Source organism: Lynx rufus, unplaced genomic scaffold (assembly GCF_022079265.1).
Source record: "Lynx rufus isolate CCGP_SWC_20201006 ecotype Redwood Valley unplaced genomic scaffold, mLynRuf1.p SCAF_7, whole genome shotgun sequence".
Lineage (NCBI taxonomy): Eukaryota > Metazoa > Chordata > Mammalia > Carnivora > Felidae > Lynx > Lynx rufus.
This window is the reverse complement of record NW_025814889.1, coordinates 63,465,636-63,487,120: the sequence shown is the minus strand read 5'-3', so window position 1 is coordinate 63,487,120 and position 21,485 is coordinate 63,465,636. Positions and strand designations below refer to the sequence as shown.

The window sequence follows — 21,485 nt, the reverse complement described above, 5'->3', positions numbered from 1 at the left end:
GGAGCTTGAACTCATGAACCATGAGATCATGACCTGAGCCCAAGTCAGATGCTTAACCAATTGAGCCACCCAGGTGCCCCTGGGTGTCAAGTTTAAAAGATGCTCCGCCAGCAGAGGGCAGATGGTGATGATACCTCTCAACACTGTCTTGTGAGGCACATTGTTCCAATCTGGACTGGTTCCTCTCCATAACTTCCATAATCTCCATAACCTTCTCCTCTCCATAATTAACATTATCTTGTCTGTTTTCCTGCGTTGGATCTCCTGTTTTCTGTAGCCCATGTTTTCCACGTTTCTGTTTGTCAAAAATAATACAAGCAAAATTGAAGCACAAATAAGCTGGGAAGAAACACTTGGAATGTATAGGTGCAATAAAAGGTTAAGATTTTAAATTCACAAATAGTTCTTAGGATTTTTAAAGAATAAAACAAATATTTTGTTTAAAAAAGGATAAAGGGAATACTCAATTTGTAGAAGAAAACAAATAGCCAACCTTTTTGTTGATAAAATTTCAACCTAGCAGAAATGATATGAGAGTAAGGTTTTAAAGTTTTGAAAGAATGATAATGCTAATCCTTGTATTGGATAGATGGGGGTATTCTACTTTAGGGAGTGTAAATTGCTACATAGTTTCTAGAGAGCATTTTGACAATGTATGTTAAAAAAAACTCTAAATTGCTACATAGTTTCTAGAGAGCATTTTTGACAATGTATGTTAAAAAAACTGTAAAAATGTTCTTACTCCTTTATTCATCAATTTGTTACAATTTTGATTTGAAGTATTTTGGTAATCTTAATTTTGCCTTGGAGAATTTCTCTCACTTTAAAAGTTTTCCTTTTATTTGCATAGTAATGTATTCAGTTACAGTGTTAACAGTTACTTGTTTGTATTGCCCTATTTTATAAATATTTCTTTGTAATTTCAGTCCTACAAGATTATCAATTTTGCCCCCAGTTTACTTCGGATTATAGTCTCTGACCATGTGGAATTCCCAGTACGCCAGGCAGGTGAGTAGGTTTTTTATCTTTTATAAAATTATAGGTAAAAGTACAACTAGAGTTTTATCTTAATTCTAAGTATCTGTGATTTCTTTAAAAAATGGAAGTACACACAAAGCATTTCTTTTTTTTTATTTAAAAAAATTTTTTTTGGGGCGCCTGGGTGGCGCAGTCGGTTAAGCGTCCGACTTCAGCCAGGTCACGATCTCTCGGTCCGTGAGTTCGAGCCCCGCGTCAAGGCTCTGGGCTGATGGCTCAGAGCCTGGAGCCTGTTTCCGATTCTGTGTCTCCCTCTCTCTCTGCCCCTCCCCCGTTCATGCTCTGTCTCTCTCTGTCCCCAAAATAAATAAACGTTGAAAAAAAAATTAAAAAAAAATTTTTTTTTTAAATTTTCTTTATTTTTGAGAGGCAGAGAGAGACAGAGTATGTGTGGGGGAGGGGCAGAGAGAGAGAGGGAGGCATAGAATCGGAAGCAAGCTCCAGGCTCTGAGCTGTCAGCACAGAGCCAGATGTGGGGCCCAAACTCACAAACCTCGAGAACATGACCTGAGCCAAAGTCTGATGCTCAACCAACTGAGCCACCCAGGTGCCCCACACATAAAGCATTTCTAATGGCTTAGAAACTCACTTTCTTTTTCCCTGGAAACTTAGAGGTAGATACTGAGCTCTTACATCTCCCCTGCCTCTTCCTCTTCTTTCCTTTTTACCTGTGGATTCCTTGGTAACTTTGCCATTTTTTCCCTTGGCTTTCACAATTTTAATAGGTTAATCTCCATAATTTTTTTTTTTTTTTTTTTTTTTTTTTTTTTTTATTCCTGGTGGCCCACTCTTTGGTCCCACAGTTTAAGACTATGAATTTATGTATGTGGGTTTGAGCTCCATTCATAAGTCAGATCATGGAGATAATATATGCACAGATGATCCTAAACACATGTTTGGGGAGCAGGACTTTTGTTTTAAACATGAAACTTAATTTGAAGTCTCTGGGACCTTATGGTAGTTCCATGATGCTGTGTATTCCTCTTTTTGCCTTTTTAATGAGCTGGTCATTAAAGCCCAGAAAGTAAAAACTGGTGAAAGCCTTGGAGTGTCATGAGTCCTGAAAAGATAGTAATTTCAAGATAAAAGGAGTAAAATGACAAATGCTAAAAATCTGAAAAGACTTTTTTTATTATGTTATTGTTATATGCTCATTGTAAATAATTTGGGCAATACAGAAAAATACAAAGAGGAAAGTAAAAAAAATTGCCCAGTATTTTCATTGCTCAGAAATGGCCATTGTTAATATTAGGTGAACATTAATTTTTGCATATGTTCAGGTAGAAGTACAAATTAACAGTTTTATAGAGATGAGTTTATACTCCATATGCTGATGAAAGTATTTAATTTTCCTTGAACATAACAAAGAAAAAGGTAAGGAATCATTAGCTTTGGGAAAATACTTAACAGCAATATGTATTATTTCCTGTAGAGGGGAGCCTGGGTGGCTCAGTTCATTAGGTGTTTGTCTTCAGCTCACGTCATGATCCGTTTGTGGGTTTGAGCCCCACATCGGGCTCTGTGCTGACAGCTCAGAGCCTGGAGCCTGCTTCAGATTCTCTGTCTCCCTCTCTCTCTGCCCCTCCCCTGCTTGTGCTCTGTCTCTCTCTCTCTCAAAAAATAAATAAACATTAAAAAAAGAAAACAAAGGAAAACCTATAGAGAAACATACGCATTACAATTATTTGTTACTTTAATAAGGTTTATAAGACTTCTGTGTAGATTTTTTGAAACCATAACTCTCAGTTGTTTAATCTTTGTTTCATAAAATAGGGCTGTTCCGAAATAAAATTTTGCTGAATGGAACCTATTTTAATAACCTAAATAAGTATTTATTGGGCCATTGTGAAGTTCCTGTGAAGCTTTGTAGAAATAGTATTTTTAAAGCTCTTAAAGCATTTTGTTAATTTAATATGTCTTCTTTACATGATGTATGAACATTACAAAAACTCATTGGATTGCCCTTAATTCCACCCCCATTGATACCTATGATCAACTAACTGTTGGTTTTTAAAAAAAAAATTTTTTTTAATGTTTATTTATTTTTGAGAGAGACAGTGTGAGTAAGGGAGGGGCAGAGAGAGAGGGAGACACAGAATTGGCAGCAGGCTGCAGGCTCTGAGCTGTCAGCACAGAGCCCAACGCGGGACTGGAACCCAGGAACTGCAAGATCATGACCTGAACTGAAGTCGGATGCTTAACTGACTGAGCCACCCAGGCACCCCACTACTATAGTTAATTTAAACAATTTGATATATATATATATTTATGTTTATTCATATTTGAGAGAGAGTGTGAGCGGGGGAGTACTTCAGTTTAAATCTTTTTTTTTTTAATGTTTATTTTATTTTTTGAGAGAGAGACAGACAGAACATGAGGAGAGGAGGGGCAGAGGGAGAGGGAGACACAGAATCTGAAGCAGGCTCCAGGCCCTGGGCTGACAGCAGCAAGCCCAATGCTGTGCTCGAACTCACGAACCATGAGATCATGACCTGAGCTGAAATCAAGAGTCAGATGTTCAACTGACTGAGCCACCCAGGCTCCTCAACATTTAGAATTTTGAATCTTCTCACCAAGTTGCTTTTGCTTACTTTTTGTATCAGTACTGCATTAAATGCTAGATTCCTCATATCCTCTATGCAACTTTGAATCTTAATAACTTAGGTAATTAAGTTTTGATATAAAATGTAAATGGCATTTGTAGGCAATTTTTCTTCATAATTTATGTAGATTTCAAATCTGTTAGTCACAGGACAGAGTTTATCTTGGTGGTTCATTTTTTAATTTATTAGGTAATTTTCTATCCTAGAGCATCCATTTTATCATAGAATCTGAAATACACAGTGTAAAATTCTACATTATAACTGTCCTAAATTTGAATGCTACTTATACATTTTCTGTCCTATTTAATCTATGATTAAAATACAAGGATGCTCTAAGAACCTTATGGTGACGCCCAGACAAGTAACTTGTGTTATCATGACATTTAAAAAAGAATGATGTGATCTTTGCTTTGAAAAAAAAAAAAAGCCTGCATAAAACTGTAAAAAATTATGCTAGTGTTAACTGGAAAGACATAGTTCTGCAGAATATTCAGTTCTTGATTTTTTGGTTTGTGGGCAATACTAAAATATTCTTACTACCATCAATCAAGCTCATTAGTGAATGTCCCTTATATTACCTTACTGTGAAGAAATAGGAAAAAAAAATGTAACATTTCTATATTGGTAAGCAAAATAAAATAAATTTGGATGTTCTCTTGTTTCCTTTTGAGGTATTGAGAGGCATAATAGCATTATTAATATTATCATGTAATATGCAGAGAAAGGAATCCATTTTAAATTTAGTACAGTTATGATTAAGAATCTCTCAAGTGACTTTGCTTCCAGTTTTTTACTCCTTGCCTGTGAGGAGACCCTCTAATATATGTAAACTTAGGTTAAGAAATGTCTTTTCTTTAGTACATTTTGGAGTTACTGTCAGCAGAAAAGTAGTTTGGATTTAAAATTTGTGACCCTTCATCTTGGGGTTGTGAATTCAAGCCCCATGTTTGGTGTGAAAATTAAAATAAATAGATTAATCTTTATTAATAATCTTTATTAATAAGATTAAAAATAAAATCTTTAAAAAAAAGATTAAAAAAAAAAGTGGTAGTTGAGGAGTGGGTGTTACATTAGACCCAAAGAAGCATTGTTAGTGTCTGGTGCGGGGACTGTCATTTAAAGAATAGCATGGATTCTGTTTTCTGTCACTTGCTTGCTTTTTGTTCTCCTGGCTTTTTGTATATATTTCTAAAAGATGGATAGGGAGAGGATATAAAAATTCAGCTTATAGCTAAGCAATTCACAGGTGATTCTTTAAGTTTAACCTTAATGTTCTAAAATACAGAACCTAGAAAAAACCAGGAATAAGCCTCCGATCAGTCCAAAAGCATTACAAGAAACTCTTCCATTAAAATTCATGGGTCTTGTTTGTATGAAGTTCCTTGGTTCTTAGAATCTATTTGATTTTGTTTTGGATATAATTTACACACTTTATTTGATTTCCTAGCCATTAACAGATTCAACTGAGGGGGGGCGGCTACTAAATTACAATGAAAATAGAAAAGCTTAGAAACATCAACTCAAAAAGCACAGCATTTTGCTTCCATGTGTTCATAGTGGCATCCTTTCCCCTTTGACATTCTGGGACTGACTGACCTGTGTAGTTGTGGGTCTGGGTCCAGAGCGTAGGGCGTAAGTGGTGATTCATTATGCTTGAGAAGGGAACTGTGTGTATGCTTTAGAAAGTTAATTTCAAACTTAAGATGCTTGGAATGGTAAGGAGATTTTGCAGAAAAATAAAGTTTAATAATTTCTTTATGACTGGATTAAGATGATATTTGTTTTGTTTTGATTTTGTTTCTTAGGTCTGGCAGATGGTTAGATAACTTTAAATAATTAAAGGAAGGTTTTTAGGTTATTGATAGTTTGAATTATCTTTGGTACTTTTCCTTCATCATTCTTAGCAATCCATGATTATCCATAAGAGAAATTAATATTCTCTTTTTAAATTATTACATTAAGTTCAATTTTGTTTTAACTAATTGAAGATTTATGTTACGATTTTTAAAAATTTTTATTTGAGGGAGAGAGAGGGTGTGGGGAAGGGCAGAGAGAGAGAGAGAGAGAGAGAGAGAGAGAGAGAGAGAGAGAGAAGCTTAAGCAGGCTCCATGCTCAGTGTGGTGCCCTGAGAAGGGGCTCAATCACATGAGCCTGGGATCATGACCTGAGCCGAAATCGAGAGTTGGACAGTCAACCCACTGAGCCACCCAGGCGCCCCAAGATTTATTTTAACATACATAAATTGGTGTGCCTTTTATGTAGGCCATCTTGTATGGAGCCCTATAATAAAAATATTTTTTTGTGGTAAAATTAATAGCACTAAAGACTAAATTATAGGTAAGTCCACTATTTTACTATGTCTGTATCTTTGCTGTCTGAAAGGTGCTATTTTCAAGGCTAGTTCTGTAGAGATTAAAATTTGGTCTTATGTATAATATAGCTGATTTTTGGGGTGCCTGGGTGGCTAAGTGTCCGACTCTTGATTTTGGCTCAGGTCATGGTCTCATGGTTCATGGGTTTGAGCCCCATGTAGGGCCCTGTGCTGACAGTGCAGAGCCTGCTGGGGATTTTGTCTCTGTCTGCGCCCCTCCCCCTGCTTGCATTCTCTCTTTCTCTCTCTCTAAAATAAATAAATAAATGTTTAAAAATATATAGCTGATTTTCTTTTTGCAAAGATTAGTCTAATAAAATCATTCTGAACTACTGACAGGTTGGACCATATTCTTAGATCACTTATTCAGTTTTTCAACAGTCTATAAATTTTTATGGCTAATAATATAATAAATGACTGGGATAAAAGATGGTGCTTAGTCCAGAGCTTGTGTAACCTAATTAAAAACAAGTTAAGACAAAAACTCAAGGCATACCCCCCCTTCTGTCTCTCTTTCTCAAATAATTTTTGTTTTTATCAAAAAAAAAAATGGAAATCCTAAGTGGAATTGTCTTTTTCAGACCTTTGTTGAATCAAAACTAATGAAAGAAGAGCTTATAGTATGTCAAGTTCATGGCTTCATTAAATTTCAATTGTATTATAGGCAGTGTAGAACATGTTGGTTTATTCTTTGTGTTATAATGCTTCTGTGAACTAATTTAGTTTTATGTTAAAACTGGGATGAAGGGAGGGTATGGTGGGGCAAAAAGGGAGAGGAGAAAATGAAGGGAAGAAAGTTACACGTCTTTGTAGTTCGCATTTCTTTATTATATATTATGTATGTATAAGCATATGATATTATAAGTGAGTATTTACATTCAGTATTCAGCTGGGGTAATTAGAGAGCTTCACTTTCCCTATCAAAACCCTGTTGTAGTATGTCAGCTTGTTTCTTTCAGAAGCGTTTTGCTAACTATTGAAGATGGCTGGAAAGAATAGGAACAAAATGATTAATTATGTATTTTGATAGAAATAAACAGCTGAGAAATTTTCTGAGGTTTTACAAAAATATTTGAAGGCTGATGTCCTTTTCCCTATTATTGTATTTATAAGTGGTAATTATTTTAGAAGGGTTAGACAAAGATTAGCAATATTTCAAATATGGTAGTATGTGCAGGATAGTAGCCAGTGAAAGAAAATAAACAGGAGAAGCAGTCTACCTGAAGGACAGTAGAATTTCACCTGTTGTAAACTCAGCATTAGGCATTATGAACTGTATGATTTTTATGATATTAAAGTACATTAAGATAGTTTCATTTAGACTACCTGGTATTTAGTCTAAGGATGCATACTTGATTCCTCGATCATTTTTCTGTCATATAAACTCGGAAGCTTGATTTAATGAAATGTTTTCTGCTTAAATTTGCTTTACGAGTTAAAGAGAAACTTACATTTCTTACACATTTTCCCTTCCCCAGTTTGCTATTTATAATTGTAAGATTTTCCATTTTTGCTGAGTATCATGTTTAGCAGTGAAGGGCTTAGCCTTGCATGCTCTGTAAAGCTGAATTAAAGCCATCTTTTCAATACTGCTACATTAGCATTGTTTTCCTCTATCTTAGCTGCCATTTACTTGAAGAACATGGTGACACAGTACTGGCCTGACCGAGAACCTCCACCAGGGGAAGCGGTATTTCCATTCAACATTCATGAAAACGATCGCCAGCAAATACGTGATAACATTGTGGAAGGAATAATTCGGTCTCCAGATTTAGTGAGGTACATTATACTATATATGATTAGTAGCAGGCACAAAATACTTGGATGGGAGAGGTTGGATTTAATCATCAGCTTCAAGTTCGTATTTCTAAAGAGGTAAAGTAATGAAGGTGGGCACTCAAAAAATATTGTTTTACTTATTTGTCTTTGCATTTGTAATTATTTGCCTCAGAATATTTTGGAAAAGATTTAGTTGCCATAATTAGCCACAAAGAGTTAAGGCAAAAATCATACTTAACTAAGATTATATAAATCCTTGCTATTTAAATAATCTGTGTTCTTAGTTATGGTTTCTTTACGTTTTACTATCTGTTACTGCCACTTCCCCCACCCTGATACAGGGAAATTGACTTCTGGGAATTTTAACCTACCACTTTTCTTTATACTTTACCTATCTTTTTACTCATTTTTTATGAACTAAGTATCTTTTCCTTTGGAGAAGACAGGATAGAGTAGGTATAAGCTAGAAGATTGGCTCTGGTTTTTATTTTTTATTGTTTTTAAATTTATTTTATTTAAAAAAAATTTTTATTTGAGAGAGAACATGAGCAAGGGTGGGGCGGGGAGAGAGGAAGAATCCCAAGCAGGCTCCATGCTGTCAGTGTAGAGCCCGACGTGGGGCTCAAACTCACGAACCATGAGATCATGACCTGAGTTGAAATCAAAAGTCAGATGCTCAACCCACTGAGCCACCCAGGAGCCCCTGGTTTTTAAAATTCAGGTTAGAGGGGCAACTGGGTAGCTTAGTGGGTTGAGCGTCCAGCTCTTGATTTCTCAGTTCAGGTCATGACCTCGCAATTTGTGGGATTGAGCCCTGCATTGGGCTCCAGGTTGATGGCATGGAGCCTGCTTGGGATTCTCTCTCTCCCTCTCTCTCTGCCCCTCTGTGGTGTGTGCACTCTCTCTATCAAAAGAATAAATAAACAAACAAACATAAAAAAAATAAAATTCAGATTGGATGCTATAGAGCAGCACTGTCCAAGAGACCTTTTTGTGATGATGGAAATCTATAGCCATGGCATGACTATTGAGTACTTGAAATGTGGCTACTGTAACTGAGGAATTGAATTTTTCATCTAATTTTGGTTAAAGTGTTAACATAGAGCTAGTGGCTTCCCCTATTGCACAGCAGAGCTCTTGAGTCATAAAAATTTTGCAATTTTAAAAAAGGAAAAATAGATTTTTTTTCAATGTGAGCTTGTAATTAAGTTTCTGTTGAAAAGGGAGGAGGGAAATAGGTGAACCTGAGGTAGGGGAATGAAACTGTTTAATGTTAAGAGATGAGATATAGCTTTATCCCCGAGTGTCTCATGTACATTATGTCATAAGCAGTAGTAGGGGAAAAACGTGGGAGGAGAACAAAAGGAAGGAGAATAAACATTGAACTCCTCTTTGTGTAGTTATTTTGTTAGTTAAGAGGAGAAAGTAGGCATATTGATTAAAGACAATCACCATTATTCTCAGTGGGGTGCCCAAACACCAGTCTGGCAGTGGGTTCCCCTATGCTACTGTCATGTGTTTGTGTCTTGTCAGATCTTTACATTTCCTCTCTGAATTGTGTGATCCTTCCACACAGTAATGGAAGAAAGGATGGCTGCTCACTGCCATTCTTGGTGTGGTTGGAATAAGAAAGGGTTGACGGGGGAGGGTCACCTGAAGGTGAAATTTAGAAAAATGAAAAGTTTCAGTTTTATTGCACACAAATATGACCTATTTATTGTTTGGGAACAACTGCTGGTGGTGCAAGAGGAGACTTTTATCTTTGTTATGAGGCAGTTGCTTTATGTCCTTAAAGCTTAATTGTAATCACTTTTGAAGAACTGTTTTCAAAGTTTAAGAGTATTGCAAAGGAAATTTTTCAAATGGATTTTGTAACATAAAGTAAAGGTATTATTTTGTGGGTTTCATTTCAGAGAATCCTAGTTATTGGCTATTCAACTGAACACAGTTTTTTTTCCTAACCATTTGCAAATGACCACATAAGGACATATTGATTGTTTGTAGAAGAAAAATGTTTTCCTTATTTTTTTTTTCAATCTCAATACAGTAGGGATCCCATTGTAGAAATGATTACTGACTTAAACGTTATGAGGTCACATCTTTTATCACTTAACTTTGTGGTGTTATTATAGAGAATTCTCTTGGGGCACGTGGGTGGCTCAGTGGGTTGAGCGTCCACCTTCGGCTCAGGTCATGATCTCATGGTTCGTGGGTTCAAACCCTGCATCAAGCTCTGTGTTGACAGCTCAGAGCCTGGATATTGCTTCAGATTCTGTGTCTCCCTCTCTCTGCCTCTCCTTCACTCACACTCTGTTTCTCTCTCTTAAAAATAAATAAAACATTAAAAAAAAATTAAAGAGAATTCTGTTTCATGACTTTCTTACTGCCTTTTTCTTCATTTCTTTGCAAATAACTCTTAGCTTTCATCTTCAAGAATTGCCTGCTAATAGTTTCTTATTCTTAAAGTAAAGAAATTATTATCTCAGGAAGCTTTGATAGGAGCAGCATACTGTGTTGGCTATTAACTGATAATGGATGCTTCAAGGTTTTGGCTCACAGAGATGCTTCCCATGGTTATGACGGCCTCTGTTTTACCTACTTTGACTATTTTTAGACTTTTTCCAGTTGAAATTATACAATACTTTATTTGTTTTGTTTTGTTTTCCCCTTAGGATATAATAACCAAAAGCTGGAAAATTTTGCAGAGCTGAGGTGGATTTGTTGTCTGTTTTTTTTTTTTTTGGCAAAAATTTAAATGAATTTTTATTTTTAATTTCTTGTTTTTCCCCAAAGCTGTATTTAGGATAATCCTGTTGGAAAGTTTTCATTCATTTTAGGAAATTACCTATTTTGTTTGTTTTCATAAGTAAAGATACTGAGGAGGTTTTCCTTTATAGGACTGTTGTTTTTTTCCCCCTACCCCAGATATGTAACTATATAATATAGGTAAATAGGAGTTAGAGTGTTGTTATGAAAATTATTAGAGGTGTTTGAAACCTGATATTTATAACTACTTAGATTTTGGACTTTTTTCCCTCACCTTATAGAGTCCAGTTAACAATGTGTCTCCGTGCCATCATTAAATATGATTTCCCTGGTCACTGGCCAGCGGTAGTCGACAAGATAGACTATTACTTGCAATCACAGAGCAGTGGAAGCTGGCTTGGCAGTTTATTATGTCTGTATCAACTGGTGAAGACATATGAGTAAGTTGATTTCTGTTGGCTGAAGATACCAGTCTTGTGTTACTTAGAAAGGATTAAATTGCATAGAGAGATCTGCTCTATGGGTGTTCTGCAGAATCAGGTTAGTTTGGGAAATGTTAGGTTAAGCACAAACATGTTTATTTACTACAGTTATTCAAAGAACCTTTAATCTGCTATTGTACGTTGCTAATCTCTAAGGCAGTGATAAGATATGCAGTGTTTCTTGAATTTGTCAGTTTCAGAGGCCCATTTATTAACAGCTTTCCTTGGAAACTCTCATATAGAGGTACTTTAACATTTCTGTTCAGGTGAGTGCATTGTTAAGTAAACCAAACATTTAACTTTTTGGATGCAAGATGTTGAAGTTTCTTTGCTAGTAACCTTCTTTTCGATGAAAGTTGCTTGGGAGATAGGAGACTAGTGTCACATTTAATAGCATTGCTTTCTGGTTTCTAAGAGGATTGCTTCCTTCTTAGGTATGCAGAGTCCTATAGTTAAAAACTAGTTAGTTCAGACTCTGTAGAGTCTTTAGAAGATATTTTAAATTGGGAGCAATTGAAATGATCTAAGAACACCTAAGTTTGCAAGCTATTTTAGCTTCTCAATTTAACGTATTATAAGAAGAAATGTTTTTTCCCCACATTATAATAGGATTGTCCATTTAAAAAGGCATATCAACTTGTATTTTATAGGAAGAGTTGTGGTATGATGAAAATATAGTAGAAAAATTCATTTAGGAAATTTGCTAAATAGTCTAGAATGCTTTTAAATCATTTAAATCTTTCTAGAAAGATTTTAGTTTCGCTGCCTAAAACAGGGATGTGCTCTTTCAAAGTTTCTTCCAAGTTTATTCTAACAGTCCAAACAAAATGTTAGCCAGTGTTTGGAATGTTTTGTTAGCTTTATCTAGTTTAAAAAATATTTTTTATTCATTATTTATAGCTCTTTTGTAGGGGGGGAAATGATTTTTTTGTCTTTTTGTCTTTGCTCATGTAGATATAAGAAAGCAGAGGAAAGAGAGCCTCTTATAGCAGCAATGCAAATATTTCTGCCTCGTATTCAGCAACAAATCATGCAGCTCCTTCCTGATTCCTCACATTATTCTGTTTTACTACAGAAACAGATTCTGAAAATCTTTTATGCACTTGTTCAGGTAAGTTTCTACTGCAGAAGAAAAATATAGGGTCTTGTAAATATGACATATGGAAAGTGCTTAATAAGTGTCAGTTATTAAAAATTATATATTCTCACATGTATTTATTTATTTTTTAAAAATGTTTTATTTATTGAGGTTGGGATGAGGGGAACAGAGAGAGGAGAGAGAGAATCCCAAGCAAGCTCTGCACTGTCAGCATGGAGCCTGATGCAGGGCTTGATCTCACAAAACTGGGATCATGACCTGATCCGAAATCAAGAGTTGGACCCTTAACTGACTGAGTCACCCTGGTGCCCCTCACATCTATTTCTTAAAAAAACAAAAAACAAAAACAACCTCATGAGAGAATAGGCTCACAGAAATTAACTTAGTCATCCAAGGTTTTCTTAGTGTCAGAGCTCAGAGTCACTGACTATACCTTTCACTCCAGTGTCTGAAGTGCTGGGTAAGGAAGAACCAGGGTAATTAACTGCCCCTAAATTACTTGCTTAATCTGTCAGCATTCTGCCTACTGATAAATTAGGATTATGGGAGAAGAGGAAGGAAAAGAAGAGGGTCCCTCTTTTACTGGGAAATCATACTGGTGATAGTTTCTTTGCAATTTGACCCAATTTAAAGCTAACAAAAAAGATTTAGTACCTCATTTTTCTTCACTTAAACTACTTCCTTTTTCTTATCTGAAAGCTATAAAGAATATTAATATGAGAGTCTAAAACATAATTAGAAGGGGACAGAGATGGAATGTTTTAAATATAAAAATATTTTAAATTTAATCCTTGAAAGATTTAGATAAATTATTTAGATCTGGGTGGAGGAAGAATAATTGTCAGGCTCTAAAGTGTTTGAAGATGAATGAGTCATATCTCTGTTAACATGCCTTTTTTTTTTTTTAAAGTTTATTTATTTTGAGAGAGTGAGCGTGGGGTGGAAAAGGGGCATAGAGAGAGAGAGAGAATCCTAAGCAGGCTCCACACTCAGCGTGGAGCCCGACACAGGGCTTGATCTCATGACTGAGATCATGACCTGAGCCAAAATCAAGAATCATATGCTTGACCAACTGAGCCACCTAGACTCCTCTAACATGACTTTTTAGTTAGTCATGGCAAGAGGGTAGTGTTGTTGAGCTAGAGAGCCAAGATAGTTGGTTTTGTTCTTGGCTCCATATGCCACTTAATTAAGTACTTTTGTAGTATTTCAGAATATTTCACTTCAATAACAATTTATATTTTTAGATGAATCTTTTAAACTTAAAAAAATTTTTTAAATGTTTTTATTTATTTTTCAGAGAGAGACAGAGTGAGTGAGGGAGGGGCAGAGCGAGAGAGGGAGACACAGAATCTGAAGCAAGCTCCAGGCTCTGAACTGTCAGCACAGAGCCCAACATGGGGCTTGAACTCACGAGCTGTGAGATCATGACCTGAGTCGCTTAACTGACTGAGCCACCCAGGCACTCCAGCATCTCTTAAACTTTTAATAGAGCATGATCTGATGTAGGGTTTTTTGTTTTGTTTTTTTTTTTCCCAGCTTAGCCTTTTGTGGGGAGATGGAAGGGAGGAGGAAGTGTATCTGAAAAGAGAGAAGAAACTAGAATACTTGGAAACTATATTCTGCCCCCCCCACCCCTGCCCTTTTTTAAAACTAATAGAGAAGGAAGATATATGGTACCTTTGGCTATTTATTAAAACACTGTTCAGAAATTTTCCTTGGGAGAAGCACTCTACTCTGAGGGAAATATTTTTTATTCTGTGAGATGTTCTGCTGTTAGATAGAGGAACATCCCATTTATACAGAGGCTGGACTTCCCTTTCCCATCTAAAGAAGCATAGTAGGAATCAGGAAGTAAGAGGCTGATGAAATGATTTTCCTAAAGCCTCCACCTCTGTTTGATTTGCTAAGAGGGCAAAGTCTAGAATGTTTTCTCTCAACATTTGCTGCTACAAACCTAAAAAAACCAATGCAAACCCTCAACATTTTTAATCACTTTGGTAATCTATTTTATGCTACTACAGTAATATGCTCCCTCTGGGAATCCTGGAAGCAAAAATTCAGGCAGCTTTAAGAGGTACCATACAAGGATAATGTATGGAGAAAGTTAATGTCTGATAATTTGGGAAGAGGCAGAAAAATTTATTTTAAGGAGTATGATACAATTAAGTTGACTTTGTCTAAGTAGCATTTATTAAACGTTGTGTACAGGGCATGTGGATATTCCATACATACTTCAGAATTCAGTTTGTCCAGAAGTGAACTCCTCGTCACTCTCCCACTAATGCTGAATCCGCTCCTCCTCTGCTCCCTATCTCAGGCCCAAACCATTCCTTAAGCTGGGAACTTCCTAACTTAAGCTGGGAACTTCCTAACATGGCTTATAAAACCCTTCTGGCTCCACCTTATCTTTTACCATTCTTACCTTTGTACTTTACACTCTAGCCATACCGAAATTCTTTCAGCTTCATGAGAACGTCATGCCTTCAGCCTCTGAAATGCTGTACAAAAATACAGGAACACTCTTGTCCTTTATGCCCTGGGCAGTTTGTGCTCTTTCTCCAGGTCTCAGCTTGTGTATCACTTCTAGAAAGATGTCCCTGATCCCACCAGCCTGGATGAGGCGATCCTTCCATGTGTGCCTTTAACAATGTTGTACTGTTTTATATCTGGATTATATATCATACCATATTGTAATTCCTTGTTTATATGTGTGTTTTCCCTAACTAGAGTGTAAGCATTGTGAGGACAGAGACTGCCTCTTACCTGTCACTGTGTTCTTAACGTGTAGAGGTTTCGAAAATGCATGGATGCAGAGGCACTGTGCCTTGCCTCCTGTAACTCACAGTGTGGTTATAGAGTAGCTGTGGTGTTATGCTGCAGCGTAGAGGAAAGTAATTGAACAAAGTGTGTCATGAGGTAAAGATTTTCATTTAAGTGGTTAAAATGAGTTCTCACCACAAAAAAGGTAATTGTGTGAGGTGATGGAGGTGTTAACCTTATTTTGGTAATCAATTAAAAAAATATGTATGTGCATCAGATAATCACATTGTGTATCTTAAGCTTACACAATGGTATATGTCAATTATGTCTCAATAAAGCTGGGGAAAAAAGTGGTTAAAAGGAAAAGCTTGATACACAAAGGGGCAAATGGTAAAAATCACTTATCTAGAATCTCATGCTGAATAAATGAGACCTTACTGTAATAAATTTTTTTTTTCATTTAAAAGGTTGCAGAGAAACAATTCATGACATGTATACTTATAGATTTTCAAAATTTTAGTTTATGTATATATGCTTATATCTAAGTTAAATTTACGTTGAACCATATGAAATTACCATTTTCATGGTCAAATGTTAACCGTTGGATGTATTTCAGCCTTCCAATATAGGTGAAATTGTGGCTTTTTTCGGAGGGGAAGAATTATTGTTTGATGACATCATTCTTTTGCTTTCAGTATGCATTGCCTCTTCAACTGGTGACTAACCAGACCATGACAGCGTGGATGGAGATCTTTCGAACTATTATTGACAGGACAGTTCCTCCTGTAAGGAAGGGCTTCTGTTCTTCAGAAAAATTGGGAAAACTTGGGTTTGGGATATTTGTGGTGGGCCAATTGATTATCTTAGCCTGCTATTTGTAAAAACAATTACTATTCTCATAAAAATAGTAATACTTATTTTTATAAAGTTCAGATAAGCAAAATTAATAAAATATATTTAATCCTACTAAAGACGATAAGAACCATTTTTTTTTTTTTAATTTTTAAAATTAAGTTTATTTTGAAGGAGAGAAACCATTTTTAAAACTTGGTATTTATTTTTCCGGCCTTTTCTTCCCTCTGGATCTATATGTGGCCACATTTTATTTATAAAAATGGCATAGGTAGGTACTGTTTTGAAATTCATTTTTCATTTAAAATCTCTTATAAATATTTTTTATTATGAATGTTTTTATATTGTCGTTTTTGTTGAATGCTTCATTTGCTGGACATTTAGGTGGCTTTAGGGTGTTGGTGTTTTAACTATAAGGATGTATGTAGTTAAATTTTTATGTACATACACTATTATTTTCTTTGGATAAACTCCTAGAAGTGTTTAAGACTTTGACAGATCTTACAAAATGCTCTCTAGAAACATTGTCCTGGATTATACTTTATTAAGTAGGGACTGAGAATGTCTGTCATGTTAAATTCTAAGGTTGTCAGTTTGGTAGATGAAAGATGGTGTCTCTTTTTTTTTAAATTTTTTTTTAAACATTTATTTATTTATTTATTTATTTATTTATTTATTTATTTATTTATTTATTTAAACGTTTATTTATTTTTGAGACAGAGAGAGAGCATGAATGGGGGAGGGTCAGAGAGAGGGAGACACAGAATCTGAAACAGGCTCCAGGCTCTGAGCTGTCAGCACAGAACCCGATGCGGGGCTTGAACCCAGGAACTGTTGAGATCATGACCTGAGCCGAAGTCAGCTGCTTAACCAATTGAGCCACCCAGGCCCCCCCCCCTTTTTTTTCTTTATTTTAGTTCTTTTTTTTTTTTTTTTTAACATTGACAGTGTATCATTTTTATCTGTAATAACAGTGATGCTGTATTTCACTAGTCAACCTAATAACTAGTCAAAATAACTAAATTAAATTACACATTTTTAAACGTAAGCTTGTCTTCAAATATGCAATATTCTTTCTTTTATCCATATCTTGGGACAGATTATATTGAGGTTTAATTTATATACAAAATATACAAAATTTAGGTAACAGATCAGTGAATTTTGACAGACATTTACCTGCATCACTATTTCCCAGATCAAGATATAAAACCTTTCTGTCATCCCAGAGTTTCCTCAAGGGACATGGTGTTGTGTATTTTGTTTTACATTTATTTGGGCCTTTTGAAGGTAGGAGATAAATGTGAACAATAGCATTAGTTAGTTGAAATTTGCTTTGCTTATTTAATTCCTACCTAGCAATCCGTAAGTAAGAATTTGCATTTGTATGGCAACATTAACTCACTATAATATTAATTTATAATAAGATTTATTTTGCTTTTGTTATTTACATAAACCCCTTTACCATGCAGGAATTTAATCTGGGTGTTTTTGTCCCCTTAGGAGACTCTGCAGATTGATGAGGATGATAGACCAGAACTAGTCTGGTGGAAGTGTAAGAAATGGGCACTACATATTGTAGCTCGTCTCTTTGAACGGTAATTCTGTTTACTAGATTTGTGATCTTATGGTCAGTACCTCAGTACTGAATATAATAAAGCTCGATAGGTCCCTTGATGCTTCACAGTATATCACTGTTAGCCTTGTTTTTTATTTTTGAGAGAGCGAGAGAGCGAGCGAGCGAGTAGGGGGAGGGGCAAAGAGAGGGCAGGATACAGAATCTGAAGCAGGCTCCAGGCTCCAAGCTGTCAGCACAGAGCCCGACTCAGGGCTGAAACTCAAGAACCATGAGATCATGACCTGAGCCAAAGTCAGATGCTTAACCAACTGAGTCACCCAGGTGCCCCTCTCTGTTAGTCTTTAAAGCCACAGTGGGCAAAAAGAAGTCACCCTTTGTTTGTTTTAAGGTAGGCCTAACTGTGATTATTGGCTTTGAGATTATAATGATGTGGACAGTCTTCTCTGGTCTTTCTGTTCTGTAAAAAAAGAATGGGCATGACATTTTTTTAGTTCATTGGAAATACCTAGGAATTGTACAAGAAGGTGCATGGCTACTTAGTTCCATAAGAAAGTTAGTGAAATTTAATTATTGATGCATTTTTTGAAAAAGAAAAAAGAGTCATATATAATATTTTTATTTGTAATATTTGCCCTTTAGGAACTCTTGGTTAAGTAGGTGGAAGCTTCTGTCTGAAATTTTAAGTATGGCCCAGAATCCAAGTACAAGCTTATTATGATTTCATCTTGGGGCTTGTGGAAAAGGGGCAAGTGTTAGTTTTCTGCCCACATAGCATAGATCTTTCAACAAGGGATGGTATTTAAACTAGTGAGCATGCTCTTGTTTTAAAAATTTACAGCATTTAAACATTTTCTCTTTGTGTTTTAAGATATGGAAGCCCAGGAAATGTCACAAAAGAATACTTTGAATTTTCTGAATTCTTTTTGAAAACCTATGCAGTGGGAATTCAGCAGGTAATAAACATATGCTTTTTAAATAGAAGGACAGTTACTCCTGAAAATAGTTGTCATTTCTGTTCATTTAAAAGTAGATTATGAACATATTAATACATTATATATTTATAGGGGATAAAATGGCAGATCTGGGAATCTAATATAGTGCAATCAGTTTTAGAACCAAACGTCCTAGGGCAGCTTCCATAAGAAGTGTCCTTCCAAACTCCTAGATGCTAGATTCAAAGCTTTTAAGTTTATTGATACTGATGTCACAGTGACCAGTGCTTAGATTGGGTTCTTCTGTTAACTCTTGGACCTCTTATGGGTTTCTTATTCTCTGTTCGTTTGATCTCCCCTCTTTGTTCTAAACTTTTATATCAGAAGATTTATGTAATGAATTGATTCATTTCAAGAGAGCTTGAGCTCAGAAATTAAGATCTTTGGTTGAGAACTTACACATTTTTGTGGAAGTTGAGGAACCATTCTCTACAGTGCAAATTAGGAGTTCTTGAGAAATAATCCAAATTGATATTAATATTCAAAACGTACACAGGACATTTGGGCATGAAGATTGGTTGATCTGTATTGCCATTTGAATCACATTTTTGTTTATATTTCAACAAATAAAATTTAATAACTATTCAAGCACTGGCTGTTTCAGGACTACAGTGAGGAAGCAAAGATTAATCAGACATAGTAAAAGGCTTTAATGATATAGAGGGTGTTTCTAGATTTTTATAAATCTATGCATATTAGTCTTCTTTATTGTCAGTGATATCAAGCTAACTGCCTCAAACCTGTCATCATAGATGGAATACTTCCTTTTATAGATGATCGTTTTGTCTACTATCATTTTATAGATTATCATTTCTAAAAAGTACCTTGCAACAATTCAGGAAAGCTATGGCTGTAATTTTCTCACAAATTATTTTGTTGGCCCACAAGACAGTCTGTAGGGAATATTAGTGAATAATGAATAAAATTATCTGTTCAGCCGTTCAGTATGGAAACTAGGATAATCAGGAAGCCAGGCAGTTCTGTCTTCTATTATTTCCACTGCAGTTAAACTCATTAACCATCTTGAAGTTGATGCCTTCTTGAAGTGTGTTTGGCCGAGTTTTTCCAGTGTCATGTAAATGTGTGTATGTTTTGTATGTACATACACATTCAGATTTGATGGCATTGCATCCATGTCATAAACTATTTGTACGTTGGTTATTTAAGATATATATTCCTAGTATTTAAAAATTATTTCCTTATTAAAAACTGTTGTCTCCTTTGCTGTTGTTTCTTTGGGTGAGCCAAACTGTCTAGGAAGACCCATGTTCCATAGCATCCCCTTTTGGCCTGCATTGCAGAAAGGGCATCTAGGCGATGGTGGGACTTCTTACAATGCTTATAAACCTAATTTTACATAACTTGATTACATAACTGAATTTATGTTCTGAGTTCATCAATTCTGTACATGTTTTGAAAGAACTCTATTTATTTAGCACTTTAGGTTTAAGCTTGCAATCCTGAAGTGCTCTGGGACCAGGAATTGGAAGATTTGGATTTTGTCGTAGTGCTACCTCTGATGGGCAGGCCCTTGGGATAGTCATAAGCCACTTTGGGCATGGTTCCTTCCTTAGAAACAATTTAAAAAAAAAAACGAAAACTTTTCAGTTTTGTGTTATATTTGCAAAGACTTTCTGTGGTGTGGGATTATAAAATAAAATTCTTCGGTATTTTCTTCTAGGCATTCTATGCTTTCGTTTTTGTTGTTGAAATAGTTCCCCATCTGGAATTAATTTTGGGATGGGGTTTAGTTAGGGAGCCAATTTATTTTTTTTTCGTCGGGCTAATCAGTTGTCCTGATACTGTTTTCTGGATAACTTACTGTTTTCTCTTCCAATTTGAAATGCAGCTTTATCAAATAATTAAAATCTGTTAATGGTATCTCTTGCTGTATAGATGTTTTCAGTGTTCATTTTGTGAAGTCTGTTATTATTTCTCTTAACCGGAGTCTTAACTTATTTGAAGAGCTTAGTTACATGGAATAGAGCATAGACTTGTGACTTGTTCTGCGTTGTTCCACAGGTTAGAAGTAGGACAAAAGGCTGGAAATCCCAGTGAGACACCCTTTAGTTCAGTGTAACTTGGATCCATCTAATTAAAATTGCCCACAAGTTTTCTCACAAAATATTAGTTTCTCTAAAAATCAGTTTATTTTTATTTTTGTGGATTCTGGGTTTTATGTCATGCCTAAAATGCCCCTCCCGTTAACCTTAAAATTATTTATGTTCTCCTATACTTTCTTTCTCATTTACCTGTAGGTACTACTAAAAATTTTAGACCAATATAGACAGAAAGAGTATGTAGCCCCCCGTGTTCTTCAGCAAGCATTCAACTATCTCAATCAAGGGATTGTTCATTCTGTCACCTGGAAGCAGATGAAGCCACACATACAGGTCAGTGTCAGGGAATAGCTCTCCAAAATTATTCTCTGGTTAAGTTAGGTTTTCTAGACACTAATCCTGTATGTCATATTTAATATATTTTTATTTCTATTAATTTCAAATGTGTGCAGTCTTATATTTGATAGGAAGGGCTTGGAAATTTAAGTATTTGAGAAGAGTGAAGCTTTCAAGTTTAATAGAGTTGTAAGACCTGGATTCATTTGGTCTTTTTTGGAGTCTCATGTGGCCTCAGTTTCTCCTCTGTTCAGTTGGCTAGTGTTTTTCTATCCTTCTTATCTTCTTTTTTTTAATGTTTTTATTTATTTTTGAAAGAGAGACAGCATGAGTGGAGGAGGGGCAGAGAGAGAGAGAGAGAGGGAGACATAGAATCTGAAGCAGGCTCCAGGCTCTGAGCTGTCAGCACAGAGCCCAACGCGGGGCTCGACCTCACGAACCATGAGATCATGACCTGAGCCAAAGTCAGACACTCAACTGACTGAGCCACCCAGGCGCCCCTCTGTCCCTCTCATCTAAAGGTCACTAGGATCAGATGTGGTATTGTATGCAATAGCATTTTGAAAAGAGTCACCAGGGCTGTACTAAGGTAGTATTATTTTGCAGTAGATGAAGCCTGAAGCATGATCATTTTCTTTTGTAGATAGAAGCTAATGAGGTTTTTATTTTTCTTTTTGGCTTAAGTTCTGTAGCAGAAGTTATAGTTTTCTGTTTTTATATCAATTGTTTACTTAAAGATAGAATTCAGCCTCATTATTTAAAGAACA

The 21,485-nt window shown here is 35.7% G+C and overlaps 1 protein-coding gene across 1 annotated transcript in view; it reads left to right on the top strand.

Annotated features, from left to right (window-relative positions):
* IPO8 (importin 8) overlaps positions 1-21,485 on the top strand; it is an 80,942-nt gene that overhangs the window by 5,332 nt on the left and 54,125 nt on the right. The window contains exons 2-9 of the mRNA XM_047065859.1: positions 927-1,008; positions 7,636-7,792; positions 10,840-10,998; positions 11,995-12,151; positions 15,598-15,687; positions 17,255-17,349; positions 18,199-18,283; positions 20,581-20,715. Of these exons, the coding sequence (XP_046921815.1) occupies positions 927-1,008; positions 7,636-7,792; positions 10,840-10,998; positions 11,995-12,151; positions 15,598-15,687; positions 17,255-17,349; positions 18,199-18,283; positions 20,581-20,715 (960 nt within the window). The remainder of the gene's footprint in view (positions 1-926; positions 1,009-7,635; positions 7,793-10,839; positions 10,999-11,994; positions 12,152-15,597; positions 15,688-17,254; positions 17,350-18,198; positions 18,284-20,580; positions 20,716-21,485) is intronic.